The 27,702-nt window shown below is 45.8% G+C and overlaps 1 protein-coding gene across 1 annotated transcript; it reads right to left on the bottom strand.

Annotated features, from left to right (window-relative positions):
* On the bottom strand, window positions 1-27,702 carry LOC144102171 (uncharacterized). The gene is made up of 10 exons (XM_077635485.1): window positions 27,683-27,702; window positions 19,355-19,452; window positions 17,040-17,315; window positions 15,133-15,358; window positions 12,928-13,093; window positions 9,032-9,168; window positions 6,453-6,618; window positions 4,656-4,913; window positions 3,457-3,588; window positions 1-407 (listed from the first exon to the last, which is right to left on the bottom strand). Exons 1-10 carry the CDS (start codon window positions 27,700-27,702, stop codon window positions 144-146), a joined length of 1,743 nt encoding a protein of 580 aa, XP_077491611.1. The 3' UTR covers window positions 1-143.

Below are 27,702 nucleotides of genomic sequence, written 5' to 3'. Positions count from 1 at the left end.
CACACGGCTAGACACCACAATCGTCCAACGTTCAAATCGTTTTTCAAACCCATAACCACCTGGTGATCATGAAGGTGATGGTAATTAATCCTTCGCCCCCCTCCCCCTCGAAATGTCATCCCCCGCACGACACAGACGTCGTCTCAGACGCCATCTTCCGGCCAGCTTTGTATCTTCCGGAAGTCATCCACAGAGACGACCCGTGGCTCCACCTTGAGGCATCCGGGCTCGTCCGTTTGGCTGTGGTAGTCGCGGCGCAGGTAGTTGCGCAGCTGGTACATCATGCGCAGTCGGCTGTACGGGCCATACGGGCTGAGCCGGGGGCAGGCGTAGTTCCAGTCGTCGTAGTCGATCGCGTACACCATGAAGCCGTACAGGAATGTCAGGTTTCTCCGGCTGATGCAGATCTGCGACAGCGCGCCTAGCTCTTAGTCTGCTCGGTGGTGACGCTTTGATCTTGAAGCATGCTGCTATGTGCCGTATGTGTACGAAGCAAGAAAATTATAGTAGGCAGGTGATGGGCCTTTTCCGGAAATCATAGTATTCTTTCCTATGCTACTGCGTATTTGAAAAAAAAAAGAAAATTGAAAGCATGGCATTTCCGTCCAATAATCTGACCAGTGAAGCACGGGCTATGCACAGACGCGGGTTCGATCTCGGCCACGGGCGGTCGCCGGGTTTCGATGGAGGCGAAATGCTAGGTGCCCGTGTACTGTGCGATATCAGTGCACATTTAAAAACCCTAGCTGGTCGAAATCATGCACAGCCCTACACTACGGTGTTCCTGAGCCTAATTACTTATTTTTGTTTTTACTTACTTTTATATAGTTGGCCCCGTATGCCCTGCCTAAAGTGTATTCGAGCCCTGGGCCTCGTCAAAGTGACAATAGTAGCCTTCAGTACATGTGACACACCAGAATACTTCAGAATACTGAACTGAACTGAAATTAATTGAAAAATTGTTTGCCAGTTCTGCGCACGTAGTTCCACGTCAGACCATTTCGTCGTATTAGTTGTGAAGGAAACAAAAATAAAACTAAGAGGTACCGTGACGATCTCAAATCATTAAGGGGTCACTTGAAGGCCTGAAAACCCGAAGTATTCTTTCTTGGATTAACTGGCACGTTCAGAAAAGCTTGAAAAACGCGCGAGTTCTCCGAATACTAGGTATGAGCATTATGGTTACTAAGATTGTTTAGCGTCAACCATGACGCCGAGTGCCAGGGGACTTTTCGGGGAATGAGTTACTATGCAGACAATCAATTTTCCTTCTATTGCAAGCGCATGTCCAATAATATTCACGAATTTGTGTAATTTATTCAAAATCATTATCATCATCATAATCATCATCATCATCATCATCAGCCTTACTACATCCACTGCAGGGCAAAGGCCTCTCCCATGTCTCTCCAATTAACCCTATCTTTTGCGAGCTGCATCCACCCTTTGCCTGCAAACTTCTTAATCTCATCCGCCCACCTAACCTTCTGCCGCCCCCTGCTCCGCTTACGTTCTCTTGGAATCCACTCCGTTACCCTTAAGGACCAGCGGTTATCTTGCCTTCGCATTACATGGCCGCCCAAGCCCATTTCTTTCTCTTGATTTCTACTAGGATGTCATTAACCCGCGTGTGTTCCCTCACCCACTCTGCCCGCTTCCGATCTCTTAACGTTACACCTATCATTTTTCTTTCCATGGCTCGCTGCGTTGTCCTTAACTTAAGCTGAACTCTTTTCGTTAGCCTCCACGTTTCTGCCCCGTAGGTGAGTACCGGTAAGATTATGCTGTTGGACACTTTCCTCTTGAGGGAAATTGGTAAACTGCCACTCATGATCTGCGAGAGTTTGCCATATGCGCTCCACCACATTCTTATCCTTCTAGTTATCTCCCTCTCATGATACGGATCAGCTGTCACTACCTGCCCTAAGTGGACGTATTCCGTCACAATTTCTAGGCTCTCGCTGCCAATTGTGGACTGTTGTTCCCTTGCTAGGCTGTTGAACATTACCTTGGTTTTCTGCATGTTAATTTTTAGACCCATCGATCTGCTCTGCCTGTCTAACTCATTGATCATGATTTGCAGTTCACCTCCTGAGTGACTCAGCAGGGCAATGTCATCAGCAAATCGAAGATTATTTAGGTATTCTCCATTTATTCTTATTCCCAACTGTTCCCAATTCAGACCTCGAAATACCTCCTGTAAACATGCGGTGAACAGCATTGACGAGATCGTGTCTCCTTGCCTGACGCCCTTCCTTATTGGAATTTTATTACTGACTTTATGGAGGACTATAGTAGCTGTGCAGTTGCTATATATATCTTCCAGTATTGTGACATAAGGCTCTTCTACCCCCTGATTACGCAATGCCTGTATGACTGCTGACGTTTCCACTGAGTCGAATGCTTTCTCGTAATCAATGAAAGCTATATATAGAGGTTGGTTATATTCTGCGCATTTCTCTATCACCTGATTGATAGTGTGAATATGATCTATTGTGGAATATCCTTTACGAAAGCCTGCCTGATATTTGGTTGATTAAAGTCTAACGTTGCCCTGACTCTATTAGCGATTACCTTAGTAAATACTTTGTAGGCAACGTATAGTAAGCTGATAGGCCTGTAATTTTCAAAATCAAGTGTATTCTAGTACGACACGTTGCTGGGCTAGTTGGTGCATTGCATTGAAGAAAATAAAACCACCCAATAGTAGACGCACAAAGGAAACTGGCCAACTAGCCCAACAACGTGTTTTACTAGAATACGTTTCTCATACAGTGGACCCTTTTCTGTGTTCAAATCCAGCCTTTATCCTATCTTCTCAGTTTCCTGTGTGCATCTTCTTTTGTCTAGTTTTACTTTTCTTAATCAAGTATAATGGTACATCGTAATACCATTTGGCACATTGTGGTGCCATTGGTAACATAAGATGTCATTTTCATACGACTGTGCTCCTGTACTCCCTTCAATGGGGATCCCTAAATATGAACATAATAATAATTGTTTTTTGGGGAAAGGAAATGGCGCAGTATCTGTCTCATATATCGTTGAACACCTGAACCGCGCCGTAAGGGAAGGAATAAAGGAGGGAGTGAAAGAAGAAAGGAATAGGTGCCGTAGTGGAGGGCTCCGGAGTAATTTCGACCACCTGGGGATCTTTAACGTGCACTGACATCGCACAGCACACGGGCGCCTTAGCGTTTTTCCTCCATAAAAACGCAGCCGCCGCGGTCGGTTTTGGAGGAAAAACGCGTCAGTGCACGTTAAAGATCCCCAGGTGGTCGAAATTACTCCGGAGCCCTCCACTACGGCACCTATTCCTTTCTTCTTTCACTCCCTCCTTATAGTGCAGGATTCTATTTTCTGGTTAGGATACGCTACAACACTGTTTTGTTGCGAAAAGAAATCAACTAAATTTAGGGTCCAGATAAACCCGTGCAGTATGAATGAAGCGCCCACCTTTCTCCTGAGGCTCACGGCATCGTCCCAGACGATGGTGCGCTCCCTCTGCTTGTCGTAGGTGAGGCATCCTTCGTCGATGCCCTTAGGCGTACAGTCGATGTTCTTGCTGTACACCCGGTCTTCGCAGATCTACGACAGAGGTTGGGAATGGAAGGGCCAGGCACCCTTTAATCCAGGTCCAAAACACATACACCTTTTACAACGCCAGTCAGAAGCTTCTTGTGACCACGTCCTTAGAAAGAAATGACGTCCTTCATTTCTTGGCCATCAACAGCGAAGTCCTCGTTGGCAATGCAAGATGCGGGTTGTGTAAACATATCTCGGATTCACACCCTCCGACCCTCGTATCAGGCCAACCTGGGTTTCACAGTCTCCTCGTTGGTGAAGCGACACACAGCTTACAATAATGACTACAATAATGGTAAATTAAAACCCTCACACATGACCTTGACCCAATTGCACATGCAGGACCCCTATGGCAATCTGCACAGCTGAAATTCGAGTGTGACGTTACGTTATTTTCCCGTAATTTTTATTTACTACAAGGCTGCTCAAAATAAAATGACCAAGCAGGTGGTGTGCGGTATTGGTTACGACAAAACTTTATACAACACGTAGAACAAGACAAACAAATACACGGGACAATCACTGAATGCACAACTAAAACTGCACGAGACATTTCAGCTTGCTGTGTTGCGAGTTGCAATGAAAACTAGGGCGGTGCTAAATCCTGATGGAAATCAGTATGAAGTATAGCTCTCGGTTGGTTTGTAGGGTGGCTGCTGCTTTTAGGCCGCTACTTTTGCATTAGAGACGCAGCTAACTTCTATTAAACGCGTTTTGCTGACAGTGTTGTAGTAGGCTGGTGCTGGAATCTGGCACAAAGTGTTATCACAGCTGTGTAGGGTTGAGGGTAGGCGTGCATCACTTTGCGTGATGCATTGTCGCTGTTCCCCTTGAACGTTTTTTCCCAGCTGCACCTGTCACCCACACAGAGGCGAGAGGAGAAAGAAGGAAAGAGGAGAGAAAATGAGATCGTGGACGACGCCGACAACAACGCAGTCGTTATGCTAAATGTACCTTATACAGCTATTGCTACAAAGGAGGCGCTGCTTTAGAACTTGTCCTGCGCACCCTGCTGTCCCGTGTTGCGTCTTTATAGATATTTGCATTTTTGGCATTGTGACCGTTCTTACTTGAAAGCCATCACTTGCCTCTTTGTAGCTGCTCCACGGCGACCAATAGTATACGTCCGGTGGGTTGTTGTTCGGATCCTTGTCGCTGCCATAGGCACGACATTCCTTGTTCCATCCAAAGTTGCCGATGGAAGGCACGTTCTTGTCGACGTGCAGGGGCTCCTTGAAGACTGTTCTCAGGGTGATGGAGATGGTTCTGTTGAACCGGTCCAAGTCACGAAAGAGCTTGGTATTCTTGTTGAAGTGGTACGCATCAAGCTGGCGGGGGAGATAGAAAATAGGCAGGGGTTGTTTGCCCCTCTGTAATCTGCTGATTCAGAGCTGCACTGTGGCGACATCTCACCGTGCCTAAAGCCTTGAGACCTTACAAAACGTTTAGAACGCTAAAATCGAAGTTTTGGATGAACACCTCCTGTTCTCCACGATGGCCTGCTGTGGTGGCACAGTGGTTACGGTGTTCGGCTGCGGACCCGAAAGATGCGGGTTCGATCCCGGACGCGGCTGTCAAATTTCGATGGAGGCGAAATTCGAGAGGCCCGTGTACTGTGTGATGTCTGTGCACGTTAAAAAACCCCGGGTGGTCGAAATATTCGGAACCTTTCACTACGGCGTCCCTCATAGCCTTGGTCGCTTTGGGCCGTTAAAACCCCCATAAACTATAAACTGCTGTCCACTATGATTGGAACTCACCAAAGTAGGATTCCTGCGCGGCAAATTTTATTCACATGTCAGTTTATCATCTTTTTTTACTGGAATGCACTTGAACCGCGGAGGCTCAACTCACCCCACTGGAAGATTAGAGAAGTTCCTCAGGTCGCGCTTGCACCACGGGCCAGTAACCACCACAATATCACACCCACGTATCGCCACTACCGTACAGCGAAAGTTCTTCAACATCAATACGTAATTTGTACATGGATGTCTGAGATTAGAACACAACGCCATCCACACTACCAGTGATCACGGAGTCTACAATAGTCTCGACGTAATCACTAGGGTCACACGTTTGTGCACAGTTTTTGGAGAAAAGCTAGCTATTTTCGACCACAGATTTCCCGACAATCAATAAGTTTTCTGCTTCAGAACGAGCGCTATGAACGCCACAGAGGGGTAAACTATCGAATTTTTCTGCAACTAAATATGGGAAGCAGTTTACCTCAAAATCCCTTTGCAGCCGAAGGCTGAAATAAAAACTGGAAAATTTGTTTTTGATCGCACAGCACACGGGCGCCTTTGCGTTTCGCCTCCATCGAAATGCTGCCCCCGTGGTCGGGTTCGAACCCGGGTACTACGGCTCAGCAGACGAGCGCCCTGACCACTGAGCCACCGCGACGGGTCGAGGGCTGAACGAATTCATTGGAACGACAAAGTGCGCAGAGTCCTGTAAGTGTTTACCGTTTCGGTCCGTGCATATACTCCTTAGCATGCAAAATGCATAAATGATATAAGGCGGGATGACAACAGTCCACCAGCTGCCCTGTTGCTTCATATCAGTTGAAAGTGCACTTGCCACTCTATCAGTAAACGTACCGCAAGAGTTAATGTTGCGTATGCTGACGGTACGAACTGCTTACTTACTATTTTAAAGCTTTCGGGCGTAGAATATAAGACCCCGTACTTAACGTAATGCGATGGCGCCTCCAGCGCATCAAACGCGCTTCGAGTCTGCGGCGGTGGCATTGTTTGCCATGCCGTATTTCGCGGTTCTGATATGCCCAGTTCTGCATCGTACACTTATTTCGCGGACACTTCCAGAATGCAGGCCCAGGTATCTATAGACAGATCGTGCATACTCACAAGGCTGGTGCGCTGCCTATGGAATCGATATGTTGACGGCGCCCGGGTGAGAACCTGTGGAGTTTGTATCTGGCAGTCTGTGGCGACTTCCTGTTCGCTGTACGGGAAGTGGGTCAGGTACACGAGCCACTGCACCTGCGTTTGGAGCTGGTAACCGGTTTTGAATCTGCGCAGATAGAGATGTTTGATTTTAATGCAGGAATTATCACTTTCCCTCGCCCTCTTCTCGCGTACCGGCGTTTGTGTATATTAACCATCCCCCCTATCCTCTCTTCCTGTCTCCTCCCCCTTTTCATTTCATTTCTCTATTCTGCCTGCTATCCTTTATTTCCGCCGCCTCAGCTCAGGGGCCTCAGTATAATTGATGGGAGATGCCGGGGCAGGAAAAAATCTCCTCCCCTTTTATTATTTTAATAAACCAGTACTACTACTACCACCTGCGTTTCCTTGCGCTAACGTTTTACAGCTACAGCTGTTAAGCGCCCACTCCCGGGTTTCGCGTCGTGGTCGTTGTCGTAATAGTAGCAGTACGTCGTAGTCTTCGACTTAACCGGTAGGTGCATCGCCATGGGACCCGATCGGAGGGTGGTTGCCGTAAGGTAGAGGGTATGACGAGGGCAGATGAATGCGTGACTAGTGGATGGTTGCGATCGCTGCCACCTGGAGGGTTATCCTACTCGGAGGATGGTATCGCGATGGTGGAGGAATCACCCCCTGCAGCATGGTTACCGTGGAAGGACGAGGGTTATGGTGAGAGCGTAAGAAGGCGCAACCAATGAGTTGTGGCCACAGGAACCAAGCGGATGGTATTTACCCTCGATGAGGAGGATGTTTAACGTGGAAGGAGTAAGGTATGACGAGAGTGCTGGAAGGCGTAACTGGAGGGTGGTTACCACTAAACCGTACAGGTGATGGCCGTAGACAGAGGAGGGCGTGGCGACATCGGCGGAATCCTCAACTGAAGTATGGTTATCGCGGAATGCGAAGGGTGTGACGAGAGTATAAGGAGGACGAACCAACCGGTGGGCGGTTGTCACGGGAGCAACCCGCAGGGTAGTTACCATGGTAGGGGGATGGTTATCCTGGAAGGAGGAAGGTATGGCCAGAGTGTAAGGCGTAAGGGTAGGGTGGTAACCATGGGAGCCACCAACGGGTAGTTACCGTGGAAGGAGAAGGGTATAGCGAGAGCGTAGGAATGCGTAACCGGAAGGTGGCGACGACGAGTACCGTCTGGAGGTTGGTTACCTTGAAAAGAGGATGGAGAGTAAGGAGAGAGCAGAGGAATGTTGCGCGGTTCATCTGTAGGAGCTGCTGCGAAACGCGCCTGCACAGTAGAGGGTCGTCGGTGGCGCCACGCCTCACAGTGGTGGGCAAGAGGGGAGAGAGTCAAAAAACAAACATACGTGGAAAGCTAAAAACAGCGCTCTAAAACTGTACAGTTGTGAAATGGCTCTATTCTCGGGCTCGGCATATCAGAACAGCTATGCAACCCAGCTGACCTCGGAAGGAAAAATAAATAAAAGAGAAAGGAATACACAAATAACAAAATACACTCGCAGAATACATCGCCACTTCTCCGCTGCCCACAGCTGTTTTTTTTTCCTCCCGGTTTTCACAGTGTCTTCGTAGCAGACTCCGCATGACGTGCGTACTCTGTACATACATTTCTCCTTCCCAATTTCAGATTTGATATACACAACTCACTTTCCTTCCTGTTTCATTCCCGCCTTTTAGGTAACTTTAAGAGACAGTAGTCTCTTAAAGTTACCCCAAGCCCTTTACTTTCTATAGCTCACTGCTGTGCCTTCAACTTAGGCTTAACCCTTTTCCATAGCGCCGCAATTTCTGCCTCACGAGTGAGTGCTTACATTTAGAAGAACAGAAAGCTGGGCGAGTTGGCTGTTCGCCATATTAACCATAGTTTCGTTTTTATAATAATTAATAATTGTTTTTTTCGGGAAAGGAAATGGCGCAGTATCTGTCTCATATATCGTTGGACACCTGAACCGCGCCGTAAGGGAAGGGATAAGAGAGGGAGTGAAAGAAGAATGGAAGAATTAGGTGCCGTAGTGGAGGGCTCCGGAATAATTTCGACCACCTGGGGATCTTTAACGTGCACTGACATCGCACAGCACACGGGCGCCTTAGCGTTTTTCCTCCATAAAAACGCAGCCGCTGCGGTCGGGTTCGAACCCGGGAACTCCGGATCAGTAGTCGAGCGCCCTAACCACTGAGCCATCGCGGCGGGTAATCGTTTTGCAGGAAAACCTATAAATGTCGTTAGTACTTACAAGATGCAACTGCTTAACACTGCCCGCTTGAGAAATACTCGTAAAGCACTATTTGTCACCAAAGAGTACTTGTCAAATGTTTTCCAAGTGGATGTCATACAAGTTCTTTTACCTATTTCACTCTCGTAGTCTTGGTCTGCGGACGCTATTTGGCGCTCCCAATCCAGCGCCTTGCACACCTATTTAAACACGCGGTGGATAGAAAAGAGAGATTTGTGCCTAATCTGCTGATGCTGCAGTTTAAGACGGGCAGTGTTTTCTCACAGATAATAATAAGCGCAAACTCACGATTGGTTGAACATGCGGTGCATTCTAGTAAATACTTGGTAGTGCAGCTCATCCACGAGCATGTGCTTGGGCAGCATCGCGGCGACCAGGTTGACCCCGGGCTTGTGGCCCCTGCGGTGGTGGTACGCGGTAAGCTCCTGCGCAAGAGGAGTGCAGTTGAGCTGAAGCGAGCACAGAGTTGGAGACTAAGTACAATCTTTGTTCGTAGTCAAAGTCGGCACCGCAAGAGGCGCCCGTGTAGTGTGCGATGTCAGTGCACGTCAAAGATCCCCAGGTGGTCGAAATTATTCCGGATACCTCCGCTACGGCACCTCTTTCTTCTTTCACTCCCTCCTTTATCCCTTCCCCTACGGCGCGGTTTGGGTGTCCGCCGTGATATGCGAGACAGTTACTGCGTCATTTCCTTTCCCCCAAAACCAATTTTAATTTTTCTTTTTGTGTATATTGACGTTTGAACAGCAGAAAAAGACTCATTTATTGATAGCAAAAAGCAAAACAAAACAAAACAAACCCGCTTTAAACATCTAACATTCTCCGGTCCCCGCAAAATTCAAGATCATGGCGTAAATTATGGAATAGGCTCCGTGATTACTATTTAGAAGCGAATGGCGATGCGGCCTTACCTCAGAGATACATGTAAAAGAAAAAACAGGTCTTGACAGAAGTGCATCATTCTTTGAGAGAACTATCGAATATTGGAATGTTGTAAAGTACTCTTAGGGCAAGATTGAAGCAATGCTCCATTGTTTGAACGCATAGCAAAATCTTTTTTTCTGATGTTTTTCTATCGCTCGCATCGAGTAGTTAAGACAGCCATAGAAAAAGGCGAGCGTTTTTGACGATAGCAAGAACGTTAATATAAAAAAATGCGAGACTGCTGACGGGAGATCCGCAAGATATATTCATTGCTATTTTACAATACATAAAAAACTTGCATTCATAAACTCTTCACTGTTGAGAAATGCTTTCGTCCAGAATTGCTGGAACATTGCACTTTTCTAGGGAAAAAACCGATGATGGTGGCAGATGCATTTAATGTTTTGACCTTTCGTAGTTCATAAAATCCGGCAATAAAGACGTGAATGCCACCGCAATATCGGTATTTTGCGGTGTTCACGAATCAATTCAATTGATCCATTATGACGTCGTTATGGAGGGCCACTAATGTTACAGAGATAGAGTGGCTGGAATAGGGAATAGTGGAATTCTAGCCACTGGAACAGAGATATGGAGTACACAGCAGGGTTGCCAGTTGCAGCGGGATTCAAAACAGTATGATTGCAGCGCCTTCAGCATTAAATGGATTACAAAGGCGTTCGAGTGATCGCACGATTTCGCTTACTGCATTGTCGGTGTACTTACTGTACAACCGAGAAGTTGGTTGGTATTTTGAGGGAAGAAAATGGCGAAGTATCTGTCTCACATGTCGGCAGACACTTTAACCACGCCGAAAGTGAAGGGAAAAAAGAGGGACTCAGCGAAGAAAGGAAGAAAGAGGTGCCGTAGTAGAGGGCTCGGGAATAATTTCGACCACCTGGATATCTTTAACGTGCACCGCACACGGGCTATGCTTTTCACCTTGTTATATTGTACGCCAGGAAAGAGGGCCAACACAAGATATCAGCTCTGTTTGCAGAAAAACTCAGAACACGATGTAAATGTTTCAAGAGTGGGCGACAGATGGCACCGGAGTCTCTTCGTTCGCCATTTGCGGGGACAGCGCCTCATCACCAGCGCGCTGCACTCTCTTCTAGTTTGCTTTACTTCCGCGGTCAGCCATGGTTGCAGCACGTTTCTTTGAAAATCTGTCAATAAACTTGCGCTTGTTCGTCAGTAGTGCCAAATTTGTCCGCGACAGTCTTTCGTTTCTCGAGGGTGTAATGAAATAAACCAGGGTAGAGCCTCCTATATTTTGCCTGCCTAAGCATAGGCTCAAAAGCGGCCGTTCAAGCAAATAGCAAAATCATACGGCGGCGCTGGCGTCGAGGCACCCCAGAAAAATCAAAGCTCCCAGCGCTCTTTGCGGACAAAGTGAGAGGAGGTCAGGAGAGGGTTTCCCTACGCGCCAATGGCAGCGTGCTGCTGGTTCGCGCCATGGAGGAAGAAAAAAAAACTAGGAGGGAGCATGACGTCACGCGCTCAGCCTCTGCAAGCCATCCTCCTCTGACGCCGTTGCCGAGGGTTCTCTTGCGCACTGACTCTTGGGAAATAAGCCCTCTACAGTTACCAGACTGCCAACCAGCTTGGATCGCGGTGCGTTTTGGTCGGACCCAACACAGCGAGAGAGCGAAACCGAAACCGAAATCAGGCTAAGAGCTACCGCTGCCCTGTTACGTGAAGACCTATTTCCCATGATGCTTTGCATTATATTTTTTTATGACCAAGCTTCAAGATTATGACGTCACGCTCCCTCCTAGTTTATTTTCCTCCATGGTTCGCGCGCACTTCAATCTGTCTGCTGCGAGCGGGTTGTCTGCGATGCGAGGGCCTCATCACGGCCAAAGGCAAAACTAGGCGTGCCACGATGAACCAGGCGATGAATGAGGGTTTCGGTATTCTCCGATGCGAGCGCCTCGGCGTGGCGAGCGCCTCATTCAGTGCCACACACCTACTTTTGGCTATCGCCGAGAAGCGGCGCTCGCAGCCTTGACGTAAAGTGCGGCGGTCGGCATCCACTAATCTTGGCGCCGATGACCAGGCATGGAAAATATTGAAGGCTATGACCACAGTAAAAGAATGGATCGCTGATTGGTGTTTAAAATCGGCCGCCATGAAAGCAGAGCTGTAGATGTTGGACGCGCGATGTGGAGATAATCTAATATTAGTGAGGTGCGTAATTAAGTTTCTTGTACAGGTGGTGAATGACAATACTAATACACTATTTGTCTGACGTTATGGTTCATCTGCATACGAACTGTAAAACTGCACAAATAATGACTCTAGGTATTGAGTTACACCACTTTCAAGGCGTTTCGACCCCTGCTTTGGTGGAAAAAAGTGGTACACATTTCGACCTGTACACAGTGGAGTCGGGCTGCTGGCGCTGAAAAAGAAGAAAGCTTTTGCAGACACATTCGCACGCGTTTTAACAAATAAAGCTGAAGGTTTTTCTGTTTTATCATGCCACTCTAAAAAAAAAACGAATATAGAGTTTGAATCGTGCGTACAGGTGGACAGCAAGAACAATGAGGCTGATGAGGCTGTCTTTTTCCAACCTCTGTTTTCTGAAACAAATTAACTGTGGCTTGTGCCTACAGTTAGTTCGCACTGAAGGCAGGTATGTAATGGAGGTAAGACCGGTATACGATACCGCAATTCTTCTCCGCCGATTTCATTCCAAACTTAAACTATCTTTCCAGGCTGGCCGTTTCATTGAAGTTACAGCGAGGGCATACTATGCTATAACGAGGAGCGAAAAAAAAAATGAAAATGAAATATATTAACGGGACAGCGTTAAAGGCCCGTTCTCCAGAAAATGCGAGGTCGGCGTTGTGATCGAAAAATCACGTGAACGGCTAGGGCAGGTGGTCCCCAGAAAGCAACCTAACAGGGAGATGGGCCACCTCGGTCACGCGACCATGCGGCGTAATCGCATCTTGCCCACCTGATAGTAAGCAAACTGCCCACAGTGGAAGGTGGCAGTTAAATTAACCATTGGTCACTCTGGAAGATCAACCTGGACCACACAAGGCCCACCGCTGGGAGCACCTGCCATCGCAGGGCAGTGGTGGATCGTTCAACCGCTTGTCAAGTGTGTTATGAGGACCCCGAGGGATCTATGTATTTAAGTACACAATGAGCAGTCCCGCATGTTTGGGCGTTAGTACATTAACGCTATTACGCCACACCCTTAAGGCGGGGCGTAAGTGTTCCCTCCAATTTTATCTTTCGCTCACCGTAATGACTCCGATAGCTCTGTCGAAGGAGTCATTCTTAGTGAAGATACCCATCCCTTCGAGATCCAGTATGGCATAGTTGTTGGCCTTGTATGCGGCGAATAAGTCCAGCCGCTCGTATATTGGGCTTGTCCCTTTGAACTCGCCGAGGACTTGAGAGTTGTTCCTGCATCGCGCCGAAAATAAGGCGAAAAGAGCTGAAAAATTGCGCCCAACATTTTGTGCTCTCGTCTGCAAACAAGCACAATACTAAGAACGTTCTCTCTTAGGAGTTCATGAAGAGACATTTATCATCATCATCATCATCATCATCATCATCATCATCATCATCATCATCATCATCATCATCATCAGCCATACTACGCCCACTGCAGGACACGGCCTCTCACATGTCTCTCCAATTAATCATGTCTTTTGCCAGCTGCACCCTTCCTATGGCCGCAAACTTCCTAATCTCATCCGCCCACCTAACCTTCTGCCGTCCCCTGCTACGCTTGCCTTCTCTTGGAATACACTGCGTTACCCTCAAAGACCATCTATTGCCTTGCCTTCGCATTACATGGCCTGCCCAAGCCCATTTCTTCCTCTTGATTTCAACTAGGATGTCATTAACCCGCGTTTGTTCTCTCAGCCACTCTGTCCACTTCCGGTCTCTTAAAGTTACACCTATCATTTTTCTGTCCATAGGTCGCTGCGTTGTTCTTAACTTGAGCTGAACCATTTTCATTAGCCTCCATGTTTCTGCCCCGTAGGTGAGTACAGGTAAGATACAGCTGCTGTATGCTTTCTGTCGAGGGATATGCTAAACTGCTATTCATGATCTGAGAGAACCGGCCTTAGTGCTCCACCCCATTGTTAATCTTCCAGTTATTTCCCATACGTGATCCAAATCAGCGGTCAATACCTGCCCACAGTTTACATATATAAACACAAGAAATATTAGGAGATCACTTCGAAGAACAAACCTCTTATGAACTGCACTGACTAACGTTGCAAGGCCAGTATCGTGCGAAGAAGTCGCTTAACCTTTGGTGAGTCATGATATTTTATTACATCTCACATACATAAGAACAGTAAACTTGCACTCAGAATGAACCTACAAATTTAAATACATAACTTTTCAGTCATTTCGACTGATGGTTTTGTAGGAAAAAATGTGGCACACATTCCTACTAATGCCTTTGTAAAAACAACTCAAATTTGGGACGTATTCGCGCCGGCTTCCTTTGGGCCGGTAAAGTAATTTTGCATTGCAAATAAAAATTTCTTCATAAACTATTACGAGCAGTTTACTGATGCAAAGGGTTCGAACGCTCAACGACTGTTGTCTTTTTTTGCACGCTAAAATGGGCAGCATCGAAGTGCACACACGTGTTTGTAAATACATAGAATGACGCCGAATGCCTAGCTCAGAGGTGTAAGTAAGCACATTCGCATGTTTCATAGTTAGGTTGATGGCAGCACGGAAAAATATGATTATAGTACATAGGTGCCCTTTTCCATTTAAGAGAATTCGAAGCACGGCTAACAAGTGTTATACATGTGTACCATTGCTCTAGAAAGGGTTAAGGAAGCCTTTTGACCGGTCCACTCTGGCAGGTCTTTTGAACAAGCCATGAAACTATGATCAACGGGTTTGCGTGTTCGTTTACAATCTTTTAGCCCAACCTGTGAATCTATATACCATTAAGTTGGCAAGTCGACCAGTTAACCGATTGAACCCATAAACTGATCGACGAGATTAACCAATAAAGGGACACTTAGGCCATGTTCAGGTTGGTCTGCATCGATAGGTTATCGCGTTATAATTACGTGCAGGCTACTATCATTGAAAACAAAGATTTTATGAGCCAGAAAATATTTAAGAAATGTAATAAAGTTATCCCACAAACCCAGCAGCTATTTTCGCAAGCAAACAATAATGACAAAGTTGTTCTTTATGCGTGGTTTTTTGAGGCTATGCAACACTGCCATTGATTACAAATCACGGAGTCATTATCTGCAATGAGGTCATGAGTTTGTTTTCGTTTGCGAAAAAAATGGGTTAATTAAAATTCTATTTTACGAACGCGCCTTTCGCTCTTAGCAAACATGAACATCGCCGGTAAGAGTCAAGCACTCTGGTTTTACTCAGAACAAAAACTGTATGAAGTTCTCAGTGTCCTTTCAAAAATCCCCAATCAAGGACCATAAAAACATACTCACAAGTGCGAGATTCCTACGCCGTAGCGCGTCCTGTTGGTGTATTTCCTGGCGTGCTCAATGAAGAACTGGAGGTTCCGGCTCAGGGTGTCGCCGAACGTGTCCCTGGAGTGTGCGTATGCGGACTGGAAGTACACCATCTCGCACATGCCGTCCGGCGGGAAACGGAATCCGTAACCCACGAGGTTGGTGACGGTGCACAGGAATGGTGTGTACACGTAGCCTCGCTCTGCGCCGAGGAATATAAATATGCAGAACAACGGATTCGTGCGCGTACGCATCACAGACAGCGCCAAACCTCCTCAGAATGTCCTCAAGAGGCCCAAATGTTCTCTTCGTGAACTGGACCTCCTAAATACCTTTTGAGTGCCTCATGGTGAATTGTCCTCGTAAGAATCTCCTCTGTTTGTGCATTGCAAAACAACGCGACGATAAGTATTTCGCAATCGCGCTTCAACCGGCGCAGATGAGGTGTCCACCCAATAAGTGAAACAGCTACCGCGTCTTTTATTTTAGTAAAAACCAGTGAGGTATAAGAGTGTCACAAAGATGGTTATTGATTTGTTGAATTAAAAGGTACCTAGGGTAAATTTAACAAGTTTCTGCACTCATAGAATGCTGTGGGTTTTTAATAATATTTGAACTTGATAACCTGAGGTAAAAGTTTCTGGAAATGGTGAACACTCTCAAGCATAGGGTACATGCTCAACAAAAATTCGCTCGCGAGTGGAAGAGCGGAGAGCAGCCGCTGTAGCTCAATTGGTAGAGCACCGCATTTCGACTCTCGGAAGTCGTGGACCCGGGTCACACCAGTTGCGTGACTAACTTTGTGAATAATTAATTTGATTTAAAACATATATTACTTTTTTCAGTACTGATCAAAACCTCCTTCCTTCCGCGGTTTAAATAACTGTTCGCTTCGTTCAAAAGTATTACCCTGTTTCCCACGGCTGCACTCAGTGTATCTGTCTGATCTTAGGCTTGTAATTCTCTGTACATTTATGTACCTACGTTTGAAGGAAGCCAACAGTAACCGAAACACGATAGCATAGGGGATTGTTACTATGAACTTTGGTGTTGATGAACAATAAATTAATAGTGCAAAGAATTTTTACCTGAACGAATAATTATTAAAAAGTGGAAGAAAATACAACCACACGTTGCAAGTGTCATTCAAACCTACGCCCTCCTTATGTCGCATGCGGTGCTCTACCAACTGAACTATGGCGGCGGCTTTATGACCTTCTACTTCAGCGAGCATTCGTGTTGATTGTAACCTAACCTTGAGTGTGTTCACCAGGACCAGTGCTGTGATACCGAATGTGCAACTTGCAACTTGATTTGAATGGTCAGAGTGGCAGCTGAATGAGAACCTCCTTATGCTACCCATAGCGTCATGACCGCTAGAATCGGAGCCTTTGACTAGCCATTGAGCAAACAACGATAAGGATATGAGGGAGTCGTTATGAGATACGCTTAAAGGAAGCCAACGGCCACCGAAACCCAGGAACGCATAGCGAAATGTCTTTTGGCATTAATCGATGGGATATTAGTAGTGTAATCATTTTTACTTGAGAAGTAAGCTATTAGAGTGTAGAAGAAAAATCGACAACCCGCCGCTCGGGGGATCCGAACCCACGACCTCCCTATGTCTCCTACCTTGCTTTAGCACTTGAGCTACAGCGGTGGCTGTCCAAACTTCTAGCCAGTGATGAGCCTATCCTTCTGACTGTCCGTCTGCATGGCAGTCTGATGCTTCTGCCTCTATGCTCATTTCTCTATTTCGCCATCATAGCGTTCACACACGTTTGGCTGTCGTTCTATTTCTCTGATCTATCCATCTGTTTGCCTGCCTATTTTCTGGTCTCACATTCTGCCTTTCTGTCTTTTTACCTCGACCTGAGACTCACTCGTAGTAGTGGTCGTCGTGGTGGTGGTCTTGGTGGTGGATTTTGTGGTGGACTTCGTAGTGGACTTCGTGGTAAGCTTTAACGTTGGCTTGACGGTGGACTCCTCTGGGGGCTGGGAGCCAGATTTTTCTGTGGAGGAGGCAGTAACCATGGTGCTGTCATCTGGAAGCACGTCGGGTGTGACTGGCTCGTTGGGCGCCGGTGGCGTTCCGCCGTTACCACCTCCAATCACGGGCGGGACAGGCTGTTCCGCGGTCTGCACCGGCTCTGGGGTCTCTGCGGGATAAACGGAAAGGGTTCCGGTGTACTAGAGCCACTCTTAGTGTTACGCTCACACAACATTTTATTTCCCTCAGCTTTAGACGTCAAGAGAGTACACTTTCAAATTTTCATGTCACAGCCGAACTACTGTTGAAAGGAAGTCTTGGTGCACAGCATATGCTAGGAAAGGTTTTCATGTAGTGTCTTTGCGGTGTTCCCTTCCCACTCAGTAACGGCCCGCAAGGACTAACCCCATTGTAAATAAATAAATAAATAAATAAATAAATAAATAAATAAATAAATAAATAAATAAATAAATAAATAAATAAATAAATAAATAAATAAATAAATAGCGCATGCTGGCTGATGCGTTGCAAAAAACTAGTACTTAGTGCTAAAACAACAATATTTGTGGTGCATCTGTGTACAAATCCTGTTGCCATCGAAAGTTATCATTTCACGTGTGCACAACTTCAGCACGATCTGTGTCAGGCCTTCCTTAGGAAAGTATGGCAAGTCGAAGGGCCAGTGGTATTTCCTACGGTAACAAGGAACGAAACGTTCCGAAGGGTTGCTCGTATACCACTATACGCTCATGAAGATATGCCGTAGGTTTTATTAGAAATCAAACATCACTGCTGCGTGGACCCCACCCACCGCCGGTGCCACGGCCCGTGACGCGGCTCAACATTTCACGCACTCTAGAGCTGCCAACACACACAACTACACCTGCCATTTCCTCTGACATCTCATTTTTGCCACGTGTGTACATTTCCTTTTTGTAACCCTAGTGGGCGTGTCGTTTTCTGCGGGCGATTTTTTGGCGATTTTTTGAATTGAAGTTGAAGTTCAGCGATTGTTTGCCTTCGTGTATTTCTGTCCTCCATCTGCTAAAAACGGTGCAACAGCAAGTAGCCCTAGAGCTTGTGCTTTTAAAACACTCAGTTGCTGGACTAGCCGCAAGGTCGACACTCTCAGGTTTAACAAAGTCATCGTCGTAGTCCGAAACCGAAGGCTAACCACAGTCACCTCGCGACATAAGTGCGCAGGTTTTCTGATCTGATTATCACCTCCTGCTGTCACATGTCTGCGGGTGTTGTGCCCGGTGCTCCATGATGGCATTAGCGACATCAACTAGGCCAAATTTTCTCCGATGGATGTCTCCCAGCATCAGCATTATTAGCCTACTTACATTCACATGTCTAACATTCACGGACAAAAATTTTGAAAATTGAAAATTGCAAGATACTGTTATGGAAATATTGAAGGTAATGGTCCATTATTCTGCATATCCAAGAATTTTGGGCAAAAAATTTTGAAAATTGAAAAACTGTAAGGTAATTTTACGGTAATATTAAAGGTAATGGTCCATTTTTCGCATATGTAGCGCAATTTTTCTTTTATGTGTTTCCGTCGATAGCATGGAGGAGTTAAGACTCCAATAGAAGACCAATGGGGAACGCTCTGACGATAGCAAAAACGTTAATAGAAAAAAAGATACAAGACTACCGTCGGGTGATGTGCAGATATGTTCATTTTTATAGCGAAATCATATATTATATGAAAAAAGAAATGCATTCATAACTGGCTTCCCGTTCAAGAAAGCCTTTATCCAGAATTGCTGAGTATGTGCAGGACAAAGTGCTTTCTCATAAGCCTCCAGTTAACCGCCCAAGCTCGCAACAAACTTCTTTATATCATCAATCCACCCGACTTTCTGCAGTTTCCTGCCAAGCTTATCTTCTCTGATAACCCAATCTGTTACCATGAGACACCATCTGCTACCTGTTCTTCATACTACACGCCCTGCACGAGTATATTCATTTGTCTTGATTTCAGGTAGTATATCTTGACATGGTGAGAGATATTCTTCAAGTCATATATAAAGAAAAAAACGAGTGCTGCGCTTTGGGCACAGTTAAGCGTACCGGTTTGCTACCGCGTGCTCAGTTCAGTGGGCAAGCTCAGCAGCATTGAATTTCACAGCGCAAAACGCGACATGAGAATGGTGGTTGTGAAAAAAGAGAGTTGCGCGCAATGCACGTAGTGCTTGCCTTTGTTGAAGAGGTAAAACATGCCCAGGCAGGCCAGGGCGATGCAGATGAAGGAGCAGATCAGGAAAAGCCCCGAACATCGCTTTGTTTCGTCCTGGCTAAAGAGTAAAAAGAACAATACAAAAAACTAATGCATATGCACAGTATGTATAGTGTGTATGAGTGTCTAAAATTTTTGCGGGTCAGGAGTGCTGATGGAGACGCCTGTTCAGTCTTTTTCACTCTACCTGTCTTCGACGTACTCGTAAAATATGATAAATGAAAACCAAACCGCCCAACACTGCGGACTGTTTTGAAGTAAGGCCAAGACTTTGATAATGAAGCTTGCCTTTTGAGGAAGCTAAAGAAAGTGTATTAGCGGTACGCTTTATTAAGGAATATTTAAATTCGTTCTGATGACAACGCGATTTCTTGGCAGACTTCTGAGTGTGAACATAAACTGTTATCATATCGTCAGGATGCAGTGACGACGGGGGCGGTCGCATGCAAAAAAAAGTGAGGTTGGTGCAGTAATCAAAGGAATTATTAGCCGGCCTGTGACCGCAAACGAAAAAAAGAAGCGGTAGTCATAGAAACAGATAGGCACGACAGTTGTCGGGCTCAGAATTGCCTGCCACACGCCCATGTTCAATTTAAAGGTGGCATGAGGCGTTATTGGCAAGATGCTTAAATAACCGATTTCCATCTCGAACAAGCTGAAAACCACAGTGCGCAGTAATGATTTGTTTTGAGTGCTTTGGTCGCGTCTCTAGTAGCAAACATAATGTGATAAGGCTACGTACTAGTGGTGCCACTTAAAACATCGAAAAACAAAAGGGGTTTAACAGGGACTCCACTATTTCTAGGCAGCGCAATGTCATTAGCAGCTATTGATGGCTCTGTCGAAAGTGACATCACTTCAAATCTGGTGATTTCCTTTCCCTTTAGTGAATGGGAAGGCTGGCCTGTTCTTTTGACGTCCGTTCTCTCGAGCCAATAGTATGCTGCACTGTTCCGTAGGCGTCACTTCCCTCAGCCAACGGGAATGCTCTGGTCTGGGGACATCACTTCCCTCCTGCCAATGGGAATATTTTGTGACCAATGATGCATTCTTTCCCTATGGGCATACTGTCGCATTAAAGCTCTACGCGGCAATATCAGGTCATTTTACTCTGAATGCGCGGTTCCCTATATGTTAGTGTTCGTTTACCCATGATGAAATAGTTTGGCAGGAGGGCATGAGAATGTCGTCTTTTTTCGCCTTTTGCATCTCCCTGCCAGTAAGTATGTACACATGTTGTAGTCCCAAAGTAGATCGAACCATAAGCTTGGAGCCGGACACGCTCCCCAGCCCCGACCCTCTTTCCCTACGCACGATACAGATTAGAAGTTTATAAAAAGTACAGCTGATGTGAAATACTCTATGAACGAGAATTTAAGTTCTTCACTTTTGGTCACCTCATAGTTTCAATAATTCCGCTGCCACACTGCTTTGAATTAAGGCACGTAAAGGACTCCTGCGGTTTATTTCCTCAAATAGTTTTTTATTCTGGGCCACGCCGTTACGTATCTGTCAGGGATTGTAACTCAGGGTAGAATACGTAAATACGTTTCGCTACAAACATGTTGCTCCACTTGCGGTGTATGCAAGGTTCCTCAAAAGTAGCTCCCAGCCACACAAAAAGTGCCCAGAACAGCTCCTGTCAGATCTTCGATTGTATCTATAATACGCTGCCATCCTTTCCGGCATTAGGATGACTTTAGTTGCGTCGCTAGAAGCGAAGTGTCGCCATTGACTTCTTTTCCAGAAAAGAGGAGGACAGAATTCAAGAGCGCGCGAATTAAACCAAAGGTGAAAGACTCAGTACGATGGCGCCATGGGACTCCGGATTCTCTAGAGCCCTTTTGATTCCATATCAGGCACGTGTTGTAGCGCAGTATTGATGCCTAGATGAGAAAGAGCGCGCTCCAAGTGAAAGAAACACAGGCGTTAATGAAATACGTCTTCGAGCCGAGCATTTCAGACCGTTAAGAACCAATCATTGCTGCCAGCAGCCGATTAAATTCGATTGCCGAACAGAGTATCTTCTCGGTGATCTTCAGTTTCTCTCTTCTGGGTCAAGTCGCAGGCACTGAATTCCTTCTGAACTTCCTAATTTCCATATTGTGCTAAATTATCAGGCATTTGTGACAATGTCCTACTTTTATCTAAGCCAGCCAACTCTCTCACCGGTTTCCTCATTGATGCATCTAATCTCCTACCCTAATACCCTAATAGGTTTGGTTATTTCAGTATGAGTGGGGCTAGTGTCAATTCGATTAGATATCTTCAAGTTACATCTGTAATTTATTTTTCTTTGTTCTTGTTCAGCACTCCTTGACCTGTCCGCGTGGTTCAATATAATTTCCTCAAATATTCGTTTCCAAATTAAGTAGTCGCACTGTGTAACCATAACAAGTATAAAATTCACTTCTTGCCACAGAATTCGTTAACAAGCACAGCATAGCCGCCGGCAATGGCCGAAAGCCTGACTACTTACTCTTTCTTGGTCGCTGAAAAAAGAAAAAAATGAGAGAATGGCCATTCTGGTAAGAACAGGTACAGAATACCTTGCTTTACCTTTACGGTTACAGTGGATACGTACAGGCCACTTCGCGCCAGGTGGTTACAGTCTAACCCCACTTTTCCAGGCGCCGATGGGTTCCCCTATACTCCTGCCCGGTCTAGCGTCTCACCCAGTTATTATCTTTTTGCTCCAGACGCCTTGTAATCCGTCTATGCCTAACATCTTGTGCGAATCTCCCTAAGCCTACTTTTTGGAGGCCAGGAGTGTCACCTAGGCATAACTGTTTAATGTTAATGAAGTGGCAGCGCACAAGCAAACACAGACAGAAAGAAGGGGACAAGCGCTGTCCCCTTCTTTCTGTCTGTTTGCTTGTGCGCTGCCATTTCACTAATATGCAAAACCAACTAGCCCAGTCTGCCGCTTTACTGAATGTGTTTAATCTTTTAGTCTAGAGGTCATATGTAGAACAAACGTCGTAAACATTATGCTCTAGAATTAAGCCCTAGTGTGCTGGTCTCAGGAAAGTGTCTAGGGTTTGATCACTGTGTACGGCTAATATTCCAGGATTATATCTAAGACACCTATCTAAGGCGCCTACGTAAGCAAACATGTCCAAGGTTAATAAACTTAGAAACGACTTTCTGTGACTCTGCGTTTGGAGCTACGAGTGCGAAGCAATGGCTCACGCGCTCATGTTTTCACTCGGTCAGGGGGCAAACATGCGGGTCCGGAAGCTGTGTCTCCCATGCTTATAGCTTCAGGCGCTGAGCCACAGACGGCTCCGCCCCCGTGTAGCACTAGATCCTCTCCTCTGGTTGAGACCCATATTCTGATTACGGCTAGTTTTCAGGGATAATGTTTCGAAAAAATAGCGTTCAGCTCTCCTCATCTAGGGCGTGGGTAAAACGCGAGAAATTTCGAAAACACATTAGAATACACTGCTTGTGTTTCGGCGCCTCAAAAAGCTCATCCCCTGCTCCATACATACACGAAGCGGGCTTTGCTTATTTGTGGCATGGACGTTACCATGATCAAGAATGAGTCCTCAAGACGCGCTAGACAAGAAATCTAGGGCGTGTAGAGGGGTGAGTTGTCCCCAAACTTCCCCGGTCCAGTGCGCATAGAGCCCTGAGAGGGCCACTGAAACTGCCTATAGTACGGTTCGGCAACTGCACGATTCGCAAGGAAGATTACGCGGTAATTTTCAAACAGCGCTTCCCTTTAGATGGACGTACTACTTACTGCGCACACACTGGTCTCCTAAGTCAAAGCCAAAAAGCTTTGATAGCAATAACTAGAATACTTTCTATTTTCTTGGAGGGACCCAGAAGGTGCAACCCGGTCATGTTCAGTTTGGGGCCATCACGGCTTATATCCGTTTCATCTGAACCGTTCCTTAAGAGTTGGCAGCTTCGACGTCTCCTTTGGCCCAAAATAAGATGTCGTTTTAGATTTTCAGCATGAAAGCCCCAGATATGAAGACGTTGAGGCTTGTTCATCTAGCTCGAACATGGCACGAGCGATAGCTTTCCAGAAATAAAAAAAAAGCGGAAATGAAAGTACTGCAGAAACGCTTAATTAGGAGTTATGATTGTCGACATGCGACTTTCAGCTGCACATACATTCAACAAAAAGTTGAAAGAGAAAAGAATACGTCTTCGTTAAAGTATCTGCCGGCTTTAACGAACGAGAAAAAAAAATCCTGATGTAGCTTGAACACGACTCGCAAACAAGTACTTACTCCCTTCTGAGTCTTAGTAGATTGTCCGTGAAGTTGACATGAAAAAACAAGCACAGGATGAAATTACTATCCAAGAATAGTGATGCTACGAGCATACGCAGAGAATTCTTAAAACCTGGTAGGTGCCAGAAGTATAGGTTAAGAAATTTTTTTTCTGCAAATAGAAACAAATCTAGAGACTCAATTTTCTCTTGTCCGAAGTGGCAGAATAGTGGTGCCAGCAAAGCTCTTTGATTTTACCAGTCGCGAAACTTTCAATAGGTTTGGCTCGGTTTATGGGGCGTAACGATCGAAAGCAACTCAGGCTTAGAGGGACGCCGTAGCGGAGGGCTCCGGATAATTTTGACCACCTGGGATTCTACGGTTCGTGCACTGACATCGCAAAATACATGGGCCACTAGAATTTTGCCTCAATCAAAATGCGACCACACCGCCGGAATCAAACCCGCGACTCACGAGTCAGAAGCCTAGTATCATAACCACAGAGCCACCGGCGCAGATGAAATTTCTAATAGGATCCATGTGCAAAGAAACGGCAGTCCGACTGGGCCAAAAATCGGGGGTTTACGGATTGTCACGAACACCGTGACCAATAACTGGGTGCAAGATAAAACTCCTAAATTGTTGATACACGCTCAACCGCCTCGGAACAAAATCAGGGAAACATGCAGTACAGAAATGCACACGGATAACAATCCGAGCGATAACTTAAGACTTAAGACAAGCAAAAAAAAAAACTATTCAGGATATAATGGAGACAATTGGTGACAGCTTTCATCGGTCTCTTCAAGATGGCACCGCTATCCTTAAGCCGCTTAAAAGTGGCGATTTGGAGTAGTCACATTTGAAGCGCGATTTTCCAGAGGGTTAGATCCAGGAATCAGGTGAAGAAATAGGCATGGATGAGGCATGTATTGTGAAGGCATCTGAGATACCTGGTGGTCGTTAAAGGCAGCTCTGTCCTGTGCCAGCTGCGGCCATCTTATCCCAGCAAACTTCCTAATCTCATCTGCACACATGATAATCTCACACTCCTCGCTACGCTTGCGATGCCTTGAAATCTAGTGCGTTGCCTTTAACCATGACTGGTTATCTTGCCTTCGCATTACATGCACCACCCATGCCCAATTATTCCTCTTTATTTCTACTGAGATGTCATTAACCCGCGTTTGTTCCCTGACCCACTCTGCCTCTTCTTGTCTTTTAACGTTACAACTATTTTTTCCCTATTTTTTTGCTTTTCATTAGCCTTAACGTTTCTTTACACACTTTTACACATTGTTATATACTTTTCGCTTGCGGGATATTGGTCAACTGCGATTCACGATCTGAGAGAACCTGCCAAGTGCGGTTCACCCTATTCTTATTCTTCTAGAGATTTAAATATACTCTACTATATATAAATGAATATACCATATAAATATATGTTACAAGATGGTAATACCTTCGTATTATTAAGTTTAATTGACATGTTTAGCTTTATCAGCAGTGCGCAAAGAAAAGGACGGTATTTACCTGCTGTCGGCTGCTCCAGTGCGTCAACTGAAAAAAAAAAAGAAGATAAAACATGCTCCGTTCGAAATTGCTGGTCTAAATTGCAGAAATGTGGGTCGTTGACGTTAGAATATAGGCAGCACATTGGCTAACACTTTCACAAAGTCGACTGCCGTTGGCATTCTGAAAAAACCTATATGACAGCAAGCACTGACCTTGCTTAACCAACTCTACCCACACCTTTCTGCTTGACAAATTGCTGCCGTTAATTTCCGACACCTGGTGACGCAAGCACACATCTAGGCTTGTTCCGAATAATAACAGAACGAAAAGTAGGTGGTTCCATCTAGCGGCTTCTCCTGCGCACGCCTAGATATCTCTCGGCTTTCCGCTTGGTGCAAATACAACGCTGACTCCGATGGGGCCATTTTTCACGGCGTCACTGCATCGGCAATATGCTATACGTTGTCCCGGCCACCTTAATTAAAGCTTGGAGGCTGAATATTTCGTTTGACGACCTAGACGACTTAAGAACTCAACTTTTTTATATTTCCTGTTCCCCGACTTTGGAGGTTGTCTTCCCACACAACGTACCGATCGATTTGACAGTAAATACGGTGAAGACCACGCACTAGACACGAAATCGTGCTAGTCATTTACGTGCCTGTTTGCTTCGGCTCTATTAACTGCAGTATTATTGAAAAAAAAATGCAAAACAGTACTCTTGATTTATTTTCTCTCCATACGTATCCTTATGTGCTGATTCCCCCTCCCCACCAGAAATACTTGTTGGAACGCTGACGGGAAAGCGCAAGTGACTCGCAACGAGTACTTCTTTCTGATATGGTCTCAGGAAAAAGGCGACACTGAGCAGCCGCACTTAAAAAGTTCTTACTTTCGCTGGTAGCACGAAATTCTGAAATAAAATCAGCAAAGAAGTAAAGAAAATGTGTAGTAATATTTTAAAAAGTCAATTCGATCTTTCCCAGCACCAGTATTAGCCCCCTGACTAAGGCAAAGGAATCACCTGCTCACCTACGGGGCGGAAACATAGAGGTTATCGTAAAGGGTTCAACTTAAACTGAGGACAACGCATCGAGCTATGCATGAAAAGGGGAATGATACGTGCAACATAAAGGCACAGTAAGAGCGCAGAGTGGATCAGGTTACGCGGTTACATACGCGGGTTAATTACACCCTAGCTGAAATCGAGAATAAGAAATGCGCATGGGTGTGGCATGTAATGCGAAGTCAAGATAGTCAATGGTCGCTAAGGGCAACGAACTGGGTTTGAAGAGAAAACAAACACAGCAGGGGTGGGTGGCAGAGAGTTAGGTAGGCGGATGAGATTAACAAGTTTGCAGAGATAAGAGGGTGGCGGCTGGCACAGGACAAGGTTCATTGGAGAGATATGGCCGAGGCCTTTGTTATAAAGCGGGCGTAGTCAGGCTGACGACGAGGATGATGATAAGGCAGGACAGTGTGTGTATGTGTGTGTAGAGCGGGGGCATCTGGAGTGTAGATGGTCTTCGTTAGGGACGGAGGGTTCGCTCCGATGCCACTGTATTCGACGGGTGGGGCTGCAGTAGCACTGATTTTGGACAAAGATGGTATAGTGTGCTGTAGCTTGCACCTCTCTTTGATTGGCTGTCAAGAACCTCTTGCTTCATGGCATTTGTAGGAAAGCAACTTCAGTGTGAGAAAGATGTGCCATATATGGGCCACGTCTGGACGACGGCTGGCTGGCTGCTGTACCTAAAGGACGGTGGCGTTAGGAGAGGGTAGATTTAATCATCAGTATTGCTCCTTTTTGTTTAAATCGCACAGGACGTCGGGTTCCTTGCATTCATAAGAACAAGGTGAATGGTAAGCGCTGTTTATGAGAAACATTCGTTTCCTTATGTGAGACCCCTTCTTTGTGCTTTAGAGGTATGTGCAGTGGCATCAGGTTCGTCCTACTATTTACCGCACCATCAATCAGTGGGTTAAGATAGGGTTGCCCATGCAGAACGGTTGTATTGTACAACATGCGGATCAGCTGTAAGCTGATCATGAATTTTTTTGCTTTTCTCTCAGCAGTCACAATAGGTTCATTGCCCATTGACAACCCAAATAAGATACCTAACCAGAAACCTGATCACTACAGCTCACAACAAGGATGCGTTAAGAACAAGTGGAGTACTTCAGAATATAGATGCCCTTACTAGAGCTGTTGTTGCCCTATGGGCATTTATAATTTCACATCATCTCAGACAACGCATCGAGGTAATCTCAGAGGCAGCATCGAAAGTAGCAGTCTTTACTGTGCTATGTTTGATGAGACGAAGAGTGCAGTTTAGTTGCACATATCAAAACAACGACACATGCTAATTAGGGTTATGTACCTACGTACAATTATAAAACTAAAATGAGATGGCCATAGACGCGGATTGAGAGAGACGATCGTCTCTCTCAATCCGCTTCTATGGCCATTGGCTTTTGGCTTGCCATTGAGACCGAGATTACGTTAGCATGAGCTGTCACGACCATGGGATATAGCACGCTTACGGTATGCGCTTACCAGTCAT

Source organism: Amblyomma americanum, chromosome 8, assembly GCF_052857255.1.
Source record: "Amblyomma americanum isolate KBUSLIRL-KWMA chromosome 8, ASM5285725v1, whole genome shotgun sequence".
Classification (NCBI taxonomy): Eukaryota; Metazoa; Arthropoda; class Arachnida; order Ixodida; family Ixodidae; genus Amblyomma; species Amblyomma americanum.
Note: the sequence above shows the minus strand (reverse complement) of the source record. Positions and strands in the feature narration are given on the sequence as shown.